General features: G+C 38.3%; 1 protein-coding gene across 5 annotated transcripts in view; it reads right to left on the bottom strand.

Annotated features, from left to right (window-relative positions):
* Positions 1-2021: 2021 nt before the first annotated feature.
* The window catches only part of SLC35F5 (solute carrier family 35 member F5), a 29680-nt gene continuing 19091 nt past the window's right edge, over positions 2022-12610 (bottom strand). For all 5 annotated transcript variants that reach the window (XM_053405093.1, XM_053405116.1, XM_053405109.1 and 2 more), the window contains 8 exons: positions 11959-12046; positions 11191-11255; positions 10399-10503; positions 9611-9770; positions 7668-7758; positions 4371-4525; positions 3479-3570; positions 2022-2808 (listed from right to left, as the gene is read on the bottom strand). In XM_053405093.1, the coding sequence (XP_053261068.1) occupies positions 3486-3570; positions 4371-4525; positions 7668-7758; positions 9611-9770; positions 10399-10503; positions 11191-11255; positions 11959-12046 (749 nt within the window). In that variant the 3' untranslated portion in view covers positions 2022-2808; positions 3479-3485. The remainder of the gene's footprint in view (positions 2809-3478; positions 3571-4370; positions 4526-7667; positions 7759-9610; positions 9771-10398; positions 10504-11190; positions 11256-11958; positions 12047-12610) is intronic.

The following is a 12610-nucleotide window of genomic DNA, read 5'->3' as shown; positions in this document are numbered from 1 at the left end:
CTTGCCTCCCTGCCAAAAACATTGCAACTCACATATCTGAAAGCAGAATTGGCCACAGGAGGCACATTACTGTATAAGCCACCAAATTACTGCTCCAGTAGCTATAAAAACATAATTTAGTGGTCAATTTTTACTAACCAAGCTTGACTGACACTCTCAAAGAGTAGAACATTAATGAAGCAAATCATTACTGTTGCTTACTTTCTCTACTGCCTGATGCACTAATAGTTTGTTTTTCCATTTCCAGACAGACTTAAGCCCATAATCTTTCGCATTCCTAAAGCAATGTAATCTTATTGGAGATAAGTCTTGCTCCTGCCAATGATCTAAACTTTATGCAAGGTCAAGTCACAAATCAATTCAAGTTGGTGGTCAAGAAATCAAATGGACACAAAACAGCTTACAATCATCTCAATAGTTGACAATGACTGAGAGCAACCTACATACTGTGCAGATATGGAAGGTTATACATGATCTATGGTTGCCGGTCATAAGTAGGAATACATACGGATTCTGAAAAAAATAGTTTACTTAACTAAGTGGATGAAGTGTTTAGTCAAGGTGCTTCCTTAACTGACACAATTTCGTTTGTTCTCATCTTATTTGTATGGGCACTACTAGCCTTGACTATTTCTCTCCTAAAAATTTTGGCCTAAGTTCCCAATGAGCAGAACTATGCTCAGGGGATGCTCCTGCCCATTGAAGGAGAGCACAAATTTTCATGAATTTCTCCTTCAAATTTACATTTGATGGTAGGAAGATCACCCAGACCAGCATGTGACCTGCCAGTGGGGCCTATGGAGGAACTGCAAAAACCAGCTCCTCCCTTCCTTTGGTGGAAGGGCAACTCAGGATCCAAGCTACATACTACTGTATTCTAAGAGTGGAATGTACAAGTTCACAATGCCATTGAGAGTAGAGGTATAGGGAGGATTTGAACCACAACTTGTATTTTAGAGCATGTAGTTTAGAGCATGTAGGCTCATAGATACTACTTCAAAGTTTAGAAACTAGGTAGTGGGTATCCAACAAAGGCATTAAATAGACACATTGAAATTAATGTGCTGTCGTGTGTGTGTGTGTGTTTAAAACAGCCAATAGTCTTAAATTAATAAATGAAATCCATTGTTTAATTATTCTGAAAATATTTACTGGGTTGCACAGTACTGTTGTAGCACTATCGGTTTATATATGCAGTGCATCTTCCAGGTGATCACTCAGAAGCAATTCCCCTTGTAGTCAATGGGGCTAACTTCCAAGTAGGTGTCTACAGGATTGCAATGTCAAGGTGGGATCCAGAGGTGCCCTTCTGCAAGTGGAAGTCCTCCTTGAGGAGCTGAATAGCCTTTTCCTGACTTAGTGCGAGATCCTTGTGCAAGAACTGAAATCCAGATAAGCTTCCATGTCAAGTTCACACAATGCCTTCAGCTGGCTCTAGCACAATAGTTGACGGAACAGCACCAATAGCAGAATTTCTGCTAGCAAATTTCTAGATCCAAGTCTTTCCCCACCATTTGAGCCCTCTGCCTTTTGTCTTACTGAAGACTGATAACTTATATGCACTCTTCCCATGTATTAGAATTCTCTGTAAACCAGAACCCATTCCACATAGTGTAGAATGAGTTTAACTTGTTAAAAAAACATGCACCACTGCAACATATTATTTCCATGCAGCCAGGGGACCTTTCTCTGAAGAGGAAAGCCTTGCATCGCAAGCTCCAAATTACATACATGTGTTATTCTCTAGTCCACAATTACATGTGACAGGCATTCTATAATCAATCCTTTTGGTTTTTAAAAATAAGATCCTGTGTTTTTTCCTCCTCAGATGGGAAAGCAGCTTTGGGAACAAAGAGGGAGGGAGGGAGGGAGGGAATTAAGCCCCTCCTTTTTCTTGGTCACAGACAGGTACATCCATAACGCTAGTCCTGATAGGGAAAATATATTGACTTCAATGAGAAATTGTGTACAAAAGTTTAGAAACTTTTTTCCTTCTCCATCATTGAATTCAGAGCACTCTATTGTTTTCAGCTTTTATATTTGGTTTGATACATTTTACAACTTTCGTTGAAACAACAGGAATTGAATTCTTTAGAAGATTCTTTAGATCAGTTTTTGTAGTTCATATTTATAAGGATTCTGATGTTAAGTTATACTTTTACATTAAGAGTTCTTCAAAAATTTGAATTAGGACACAGATATTTAAAACACAAGGCACCCAAACTCTTTCAAGGTCTTTCATATAGATAAGATGGCATATTATATAGTACTGAGTAGCCATAATAGCTTCTGAAATAATGAAGTTATTCAATAAATTAAATAATTTTCTGCTCTTTTGTTGTTATTCAAGTAGAGCTTAAGCATCATACAAGGGTAATCAGTACCTATTACAGGTAACTGCCGTATTTTACTTTTACATTTGAAAGTTTATACAAAATTAGGATTCACACAGACTTTTTACAGAATTTGAAAAGTATTTGTAAAAATGTCATCCAGCACTTAAGAAAATATGAAAGCTTAAAAAAACAAAAAAAACACTAGATCAGCATTCACTTCATTGATTGTATCAAGTAATTTCACCAACTGAGTTCTATAAGGCAGGTTGGTTTCTTAGAAGGACTGGGATTTCTTGTAGTAAAGTAGCTCTTTAATAAAACCGATTCAAGATTGGAACTGAGAAAGTGAGAGTGTATTTTTAAGTTTCAAAAGAACTGAAACAATTAAAGATTCAGAAGAGGCACTGAAACATGATTCCATAAGGACTTTCCAGGAGATTGTCTCTTCGCTGAGTTATTTTTCCATCTTGCACTATTGAAGAAATGGGGAAAGTATTATTAGTTTATTACATACAACATTCTGCATTTATTTGACTGGACTTTATAACCTACATTAACTAATCATGCTGCTATAGATTAAATAAACCTAAGGATCTGACTACATAGCAGCCTGTTCAGCATTTTAGTACATAAAGGAAGAAGCAGAAGGATTATTGGGAAATAAATGTATTTTAAATTACATTCATGCACTTACACCTGGACAAGCATATCTGGTAGTGTCATTATGAAGTACCTGTGATTATTAAGTCTTTTCTCATGGTTATCAAATTATTAAATCACATACATAATTTTGTTTTCATGTTTTCATGATTTTTGTATGCTTTCTAGACTGGCACACCACTTAATAAGAATTTTTTGAAATATTAAATGATAAATGTTTTTATGCTAAATAAAACAAACAATGTAACACTAGAAACTTTACAAGTTAAACCACTATTAAAACTGATGCTCACAGATTCTCTGAAGTTGTGCTGCTGCAATTGTTGTCATCAATTGGCATACATAACCGGCTCTATAACATCTGTGCTTATTATTAACATTCCAAAAGTAAGGAGATGGGAACTGTTTCATGTTGATAACGTAATGCATTTCTTTTTTATAACTTAGATGTAACCCACAACTTTTTTTATAATTGTGCATACCTGTTGTCTAAGAACAGCAATTTTCTCCATCTTCTTGCGAAACACTGTGCATGGCAATGAGACTTTCACATTGCTCACTTTCGTCAGATGTTCTACAAAATGATACAGATTGTGAAATTTGTATTTATACACAGCATTATGAAAAGCAGACAGGCACATCTATAATGCTAGTCCTGATAGGGAAAATATCTTGACTTTGACGAGAAATTGTCATGCACAGCATTTTGTTTAGAACCCTTTTACATTCTTCACTCCACGTTTGTTGGCTCTAAAATTAAATTGATAACTAAAATGTGTACTAAGGAAAAGTATGTTTATAAAAAAAGAACAGCTTAATTATCAGATCATTTTGATAAGTTGTTTATTTGTCAGGGGTTACTTTGTAAAAAATATAAATGATTTGTACTTTTTTATATACATAGTTTTCCTCAATGTCCTTGCTAAGTTTTATGTTAAGAATTATTTGTGCCTTGATTATCTGTAAAATGAGCAATTCAAAGACTGTCAGTGGAACAATGTTTTCCCAAACTAGAATACTGTTGAGAAAAGTATGCTGTAATAAGAGAGTAATAATTTAAGAATTTAGAACAATGTCCAATGAGAACATATATTTCAGACAGTTGAAACCAGATCATGCAAACTAATCAAAGTCATGTAGATGAAGTTTCATGCTCCTTACATAGCTGTGTAGAAGGGGGAATTTCAACTCATGCAAGATACATCTGTTTATATTCTCCGTACTGTAAAACTATTAAAAGTGCAGGTGCCCTAACCGCCTTTTCACCTGCCCACCCCCATCAACAGTGGCAAAACAAAGGAATAATAAAGATATGCATCAAAAGAAGTCCATGTAGGAATGGAAAGAGATAAAGCTGTAAAGAAATGATCCCACCTCTGAATACGGTGTTTTCTGCAAATGAATACAAAAACTCTTCTAATTCCCACCATCACTGGATCCCAGTTGTTGTAGTGACATAAGAGAGTTGCAATGAAAAATGAAAAGAATACAGGGATTGCCCCGGCAAAAAATAACCAAGAAAATTGGACCTGAAATTAGAACAAGGATAGCATTTTGCTTTTAAAATATCAATTTGCTATTCCACCAATAGTAAAAGTGGAGTAAAGGAAGAAGGTATTTGGTCATTACAGAAATCTTGGAAAACATTTTCCTAGATGGAGTAGATCTGTGTAAGGTTTTAAAACACAGCAATAGTGGTAGCCATCTCATATTGGCACTTTATTTGAAACGGCTGCCAATGTTATCACATACACAATTTATATGCAAGTAAATGAAGTTACTCAGTTTACAAAATCAGAAGCCCAAGTGTTTCAGTCAACTAATTTTTACTCATATTTGATTAAAAGTTGGACTCATCAATTTTTTAAAAAAATATTGGTTGCATCCCAAAAGGTTGAAAGGCTGTTTCACACAATTAGTTTTCTTTCTTCTCCTCTAAAAAGTAAAGGTAAAGGACCCCTGACAGTTAAGTCCAGTCGCAAACGACTCTAGGGTTGCGGTGCTCATCTCGCTTTATAGGCCGAGGGAGCCAGCGTTTGTCCACAGACAGTTTTCCGGGTCATGTGGCCAGCATGACTAACTGCTTCTGGCGCAGCGGAACACCAAAACCAGAGTGCATGGAAACGCTGTTTACCTTCCTGCCAGAGCGGTACCTATTTATCTACTTGCACTTTGGCGTGCTTTTGAATTGCTAGGTTGGCAGGAGCTGGGACTGAGCAATGAGAGCTCACCCCGTTGCAGGGATTCGAACTGCTGACCTTCTGATCGGCAAGCCCAAGAGGCTCAGTGGTTAAGATCCCTCCAAATGTCTCAACTGAGGCACATGGGTCCCGTTTCAACAGCTTGGGTTGTGTCATGGGGAGCTGCAGCTGGACCAGGAACTGCCCCCAAATCAGCCACGAGAAGATTGGAAGCTTTTGCTTCCAGTTTTGATTAACCAAAGTTAAACTTCAGTTAATTTCAACTATGGTTGTTGAATCAAGCCAGATTCCTAGCCCGTTCCAATCTCCTCTCCTTGCTGGAGCAGAGAAGAAAGAGTGTGCAAGCCTTAAGCTTGCTGCAGCTCATTCCTGGAACAATAAACTGCATTTCACTAATACGTCCAAACACAGCCACTGTGAAGAAGAAAGAGTTTTGTGCCAATTTTCCACCCAGGCATCCATCTTTCTTTGTTGCTGCTTCCTTCTTGCTAGGTACATCGTGCAACGCCAAGACTTTGCTACTGCCACCTAGCTCCACAGAGCCATAAGTGGGAAAACCTGTTTTGTAGTTCATGGACCTTAAAGCCAGTGGGTAGGGGAAAGGTAAAAAACAAAGGAAGAAACATTGTATACTAGGGATCGGAAGCATTTCAGCATTGGATACAGCAGAAAGAAGCGTGAATTATTTAATTTGTGGGTCTGAATTGTGCAAGTTATTTGGACATCAATCCAAAGCCTTTGTTAGCAGCTGAGACTAGTAGCTGCATCAAATGCTAATCTCACACTATATTGGAAATGTCTCACTTTAGAATGAAAGTGTCACAACGAGGGCAAATTCTACCAGCATTAAAAATGAATATGAAAACGAGACAACACTTCCACTGTGACAGGCTAAAATACAACCTGCTGTATGCTTCATTCATCAAGTAATTTAGGTATTTCTCATGCCATCTACTTAAACAGTTTTCCTGCTGTGTCCCTGACATACTGATAGAGTATTTTCATTTGTCAAAATACCCATGTTCCTATAGGATCTCTGCACCTCTACTTGAAAAACAGCAACAACTACCTGGATTCAATAAAATCCTTCCTGCTGTAGAATTAAACCTGAACTGTATCTAAAAGTAATCTTATTTCTGACAGCTGGTAACTTAACTCAACTTATTGTTCATGGACAAATACCCCTAACTACTATAGCACCATTTCTTATTCTGTTCAGCAATGAGGCATAAAGTCAAAGCATGTTTCCAGCAAGGCTTTCATTGGCAACTACAAGAGCAAGCATGCCTAAATCCTCTGCAATAACATGATAGCTTGACCATGATGGAGACATGTTGCAATGCGGACATGCACTTTTAACTCCTTTTATTTTAACTAGAACCACCAACCAGTGGCGTAGCGTGGGTTGTCAGCACCCGGGGCAAGGCAAGTAATTTGCGCCCCCTAACCCATGGATTTGCACCCCCTAACCCGTGGATTTGCGCCCCCTAACCCTAACCCCCAGATGTTGCGCCCGGTGCAGCCGGCCCCCCCTGCACCCCCCACGCTACGCCACTGCCACCAACATTCTTGGGTTTTCTATGAAAAGTCAAACCTTTGAAGACCTTTGAGCAGGCATAGGCAAACCCGACCCTCCAGATGTTTTGGAACTACAACTCCTATCATCCCTGACCACTGGTCCAGTTAGCTAGGGATGATGGAAGTTGTAGTCCCAAGTTGTAGTCTGGAGGGCTGAGTTTGCCTATGCCTGCCTTTGAGGCTTCTAAACCCATACAAAATTATACAGCCCTTCTACCCACGTAATCAGGATCTAATTCCTATAATACAGAATTCTAGCAAGTTAGGAAACGTCTTTTATTTGTAGAAGGTATATAAAGACTCAAAAGCTTAATCACTGGCTCAGTGACCAAGCAGGTTCCATGCTCTTGTGCAGAGAGGCTGAGAAAGAGACAAGAGAGCTCCATTTCCCTGCTCTGCAAACACAGGCACCAAGAAACCTGGAAAATGGGTGGCCCATGTGTGCCTCCCGCATTCTCATGCAGCCCTTGCTCTGTCAAGAAATATGAGCTTGGAAGACAATGGGAGGCATGCACAGACATCTCATGTCCTGGATTGCCCTGGTGGCATTTCTATGTGTCTAGATAGGTGGGGAAGGAAGGAACAGGCCTCTGTTATGTCCTATGTGATCAGTGAGCTTGCAAGGATCGTGCCCATTACATCCCCCCCTCCATTTTTTTAAAAAGCCACCCACTTATTTCACCTTATAAAAAGAGAAGGTTGCATTTAAGGTAGTGAACATTAAATGATATTGCTGGAGAAGCAAAAGCAGTCACTTGCAATTAAGTACAACTTATTCCTCCCTACCAAAGCTATTTTAATTCTCCCTAGTCATGTGACATTGCTAAGAGTCCTAACCAGGGCAGTTCTTACAATTGTCATTAATAATAATAAAAATAATAAAATACATTACCTTTTGCATGCACATATCGGCTATTATGGACAGAGGTATTGTAAGGCTCAGAGCAAGTGTGCCTATCAGTGATGAGGTAAGAAAACAGCCCCTATGAAAATGTTAAAATATAAAACACTTGAGTTTAAAAACTAAACAGGGGAAGTGTAGAAGCAAGTTTCATTGTTGTATACACCTTGGATAAGCATAATTTGTGGACCTGTTGTGGCCTGCTAAACACATTTCTGAAAGCCAAAGCACTTGGAAAACGGATAATAATACAAAGAAACTCTAAATATAAATATTTCTAACCTTACTTAGCTGAGGAGACAAAACTGAGAACACAAACTTTCTCTATTAGAGAAAGACCAGCTCAATAGTTTCACACATACCCTATACCTCAAGTCTCATGGTTTTCAAATTTAACTAACAAATTCCAGGTTTTTACCTCTGAAATCATCTATTTTTCAAAAATAAATAAATATCATAATTCCCAGCTGTGGCCCAACTCAAGTAGTGTTAATATGTATAATGTATTTCCAATCCAACACTAACTAGCCCTACAGGAAAGAAAGTCTTTCACTGGACTACCCATTGCAGTTCACTCAATAATTCCAGAATCAAGTGAGGACTCACACATCTTTATGGAACTTTATGGAACTCACTGCTATTTACCTGCATCATCTGTTGTCAATACAAACCAAATCACTATAGACAGTCCACACATTTGACTTTTCATTATCAAGTGATTCATCAAGTAGTGAGAGACTAACACTGTAATTCTAAGTGTGTCTATTTGAAAGCAAGCCCTACCAAGGGCAAGGAAAATGGGTACAGGTTTGCAGCCTAAGCAAACATGGATACTGAGACCTTGATCCTCCAAACTGGACATTAGCAATTTGATTCAAAGGAAACTATTTTAGGTAATCAAAAAGCCATTGCACTATTCAGCCCCTTGATACCTACTCAGGGTTGATGATCTCAGAAAAATTATGCAACAATGTCTACATACAACAGGTAAGATTCAAAGCTGCACATGAACACAGAGCACCTACATATTTCCCTCTGACTATTTCTCCATGAAGCTCTTCTTCTCTCCCATTACTATCACCTAGAACCTTTTCCCAGCCAAGAACTGAGACTTCTTCGCAATGAGACTGGGCAGGAGAATGAGAAGTGAACTGCATATGCTGCCGCCGCAGCACTGACATGTACCCGGTTTAATTCACAGTACTTTTGCAGACTCAGATGACTTCTTAAAGAGAGAAAGAGTGCACATTTCACAGCGTTGTGCTGGAAGCTTCCCAACTGGCTGTTGGGGAACTCTGGCGATAGCCTGGGGGTCAATGGTCACTTGCTCTGGACAAGCAGAGCCCTGCCTTAATAAGCTAATATATACACTAACAGAGTGCACCTGCCTTTGCTACTCTGGTTGCATGAGTAAGAAAGAAAGAGAGGATTTAGCTCTTAAGCACAGCCTTGCATGACTTGTAAGCTGAGTCCTAAGTGGCTGCAAACAAGTTGGGATTCATACATCACCTTTAAACTCTGGTTCAAAGCTAGTGCCTAACCTTGATTTGTTTGTAAGACCTTAACCATAGTTCCCAAATTGCACGTCATGGGAAGCTACATTTAAGTATCAAATAATACTTGTTTGCTTTGCAACTCATGTGAAAGGGGGAGGGGAGGCAGGTAGACGCAGCTCATGCCTATCATGGCTTATTGAGCCAGGAATTTCAGCGCTGCATTACATACATAGCCTTTCTTCCACTTAATGAAATTTAATGCTTCTTGTTGATGACAAAAGATACCTGTGTCGATAACTTTTAACACAGTATTTTGCAATAACCAATGCCCTGTAAAAAACAGTCCTAGCTCTTTCGGTAAAATGCAGCCTCATTTGTTGACTCCTTAATAGCTACCTGATATTAATATGAAACAATGAATCAGAGCTAGGCACATACCACAGCCAGAGAAATTCAGACAGGACGGTTCCAACAAGGCCATTGATGACAATGCACATAAGGACTAATTTACTGGGAAATTCAAAGTTCTCAAATCCAGTATAATGGAGTAAAAAGAAACCTGGCCAAAGCAGCAGCAAATTAAACAAACCAACAAAACCTGCAAAAACCCAGAATAATAAAGTGTTAGCAACAAAGCCAAAATAATTAAGCGTATCTCTACAGTAGTGAACGTCTCTTGAACTTCACTACTTCTCTAGTATATATGTATGTCAGACTCTTTACAGGATTCATTTGGTAGATAATTGTCACATCAAATTCACAGGATTAATTTCAAAAAAATTTAATAAGTAGTATTGCTAGGATAGTCCTCTAACCTGGAATTAGATACTTTATTTATTAAAATAGGTATACCCTCACTGTTTGATTAAACCACATCGCTAGCAGTGTGTGCTAGAACAAGAGGAGATACTTATGGGTAGGGTATCTTTTCTACTATGGGCAGAAGAGACACCCTAAGACTGTACCTGGTCTAGAGGAGCTGTATAAGCATTTCATGAAAATTCACACAATTCAATTTCCTGTCTACATTTGCCCTTAAGGTTTCTTAAAGGAAAAGGCAGTGACAATTCTGCCCTCTTCTGGGTCCAAAAGGACCTGCGTATCTGCGATTGCGCATCAAGTGGATGTGCCTAAAACGGTCGCTGCCTGTACATTTTTACAAAACTGGATCCTAGTGAGCAAGACTTGGTAACAGAAAATAGTATTGTTTCAAGTTCTGTTCTTACCAAAAAACATTGGTATATCAAGTTTGTCTTCTCTGTCTACTTTTCGTTTTATCATGACTATGTAGATTGCATAAAGCATAGCTCCCACAAGAGACCACAAGGACCCTGTAGATTGGGGGTGGGGAGAAGAAAGCCACACAACTTGTGTTAAAATAAAAGTATTAATTGCTATACTATGGACTGAATTTCTTACAAGTTGACATGCTGTTAAGATGTTTCATTTATACTCAAACAAACAAACCATATGAAGCAAAAAGGGAAAGCATTGCAAAACAACATAAAAGGGTGACAGCCTAATCTAATCCTGAGCAGAATGGATCTTCCTCTACTTCCGACTACAGTTCCCTATGTGGCCCCACACCATCTGTTCTAGAGCGCTCCCCAAAATAATCTAGAATAGAGAGGATGCAAGGGACTAAAGCTGGGAGAAGGAGAATTCCCATTCCATACAGAGACATTACCTTGGAGGACAGTGGATATCATCTAAAGCAGTGGTGGCCAAACTTGGCACTCCAGCTGTTTTGGGACTACAGTTCCAACCATCCCTGACCACTGGTCCTGTTAGCTAGGGATGATGGGCGTTGTAGTCTCAAAACAGCTGGAGGGCCAAGTTTGGCCACCACTGATCTAAATTATTTTATAAAGAAAGTTCTTCTTCTACAACTGCAATCCGTACATGATATTACGATAAAAAAATTATTGTATTTTCTTGTAGTTCCTGTCTCAAGAATGTACAGTAATGTCTACTCAGATATTTCAATAAACAATAATTAGATTTTTGGGGAAATGTACCTATTGTATCTCTTCCAGCAGATTTCTCAGACCCAGACAAATTCACAAGGACAACGCCTCCAATGCTATTTGAGAAATAAAGTATTATAGTTCAAGCTGAGTTTAGTAAGACATTTTGTGTGGAAATCACTTAAAAATATTGCCTATCTATAATTATGAGATAAGTATATTAATATTTTGTATTCCTTCTTTGCTATGTCACTCAGAATTATATAAACCAGGATTAACAATGCTTTGAAAAGCAAAGCATCATAATGGTTCAGATAATCAAAAACAAATATAATTTTCTTATATTTCTTGTTTATAGAAAGTATACACATATATCTGAATGTGTAGAGAAGCCCTTAGGATGAAGCATAAGCTATTTTAATATGTGAACATTTTCATAACTAAGTACACTAGACAATCCAAAAGCCCTATGGAAAAGTTAATATTAGATAATTTCACACAGTCATCTGATTTAACAAGGTTCACCTGGCCATAGTAACACAAAGCAGCTCAGGTTAGGACTCAGTGACAATTCTAATCCTGTGTTACATGTTGCAAAATGGGGCTATGAGCAATTATTGGCAGACCAACTTTCAGAACAGGAGCAACATTTGAGCAGGTATTCTGCAAACTTATTTCCCCTACAGCTGTTCAAGATCTGCTGCACCTAAAAATAGTGACAAAACCTGCACTACTAAATCCAGCTATCTAGAAGAATGTAAGAAAATTCAAGCCTGTAGGAGAGAAGAAAATTGGAGATTAAGGAGTCTATATTCTTACCTTAAAATGACAGCTAACAATTTTGAAAGGGTAAACCTATCACCACTGTTACTTGGAAACACTGCAGCTAGGATTAAGGTAAATAATCCTGTGAAAAGAAAGAATTTAAGATTTGTGGGGGGAAACATTGAATACACAATACAAAGAAATACTGTAACCACTTTACCAGATGAAAACACACTGAAAAACATGTTGAAGAAAATTGATTGGGATCCAAAGTAAGTTAGTCTCACTTAGGCCCCACTGAAATAAATGTAGAAAAGTTAACCAACTGAAGTTTCATTAATTTCGGTGGAATCTAGCTGTTACTAACTTATATCCTATACCTTTTTAAAAGGAGGCTCTTTTGGGGGGGGTGTTACTGGATTATTTTTATTTTTGATGTTATATATTGTGATTTTTATTGTGAACCGCCCTGAGACCTCCGGGTATAGGGTGGTATATAAATTCAATGAATGAATGAATGAATGAATGTTATTAACCATGTGTACTCAGAAGTAAGTCCTACTAAATTAAATGGGGCTTAGTTCCAGGTAAGTGAGGTTAGGACTGCAGCCCTAGCTCCTTATACCCAGGAGTAAGCACCACTAAATTAAACAGGACTAACTTCTGAGTAGACATGGTTAAGACCGCAGCGGTAGTAGCCTGGGTC

This window comes from Podarcis raffonei, chromosome 1, assembly GCF_027172205.1.
Source record: "Podarcis raffonei isolate rPodRaf1 chromosome 1, rPodRaf1.pri, whole genome shotgun sequence".
NCBI classification, from domain to species: domain Eukaryota; kingdom Metazoa; phylum Chordata; class Lepidosauria; order Squamata; family Lacertidae; genus Podarcis; species Podarcis raffonei.
Note: the sequence above shows the minus strand (reverse complement) of the source record. Positions and strands in the feature narration are given on the sequence as shown.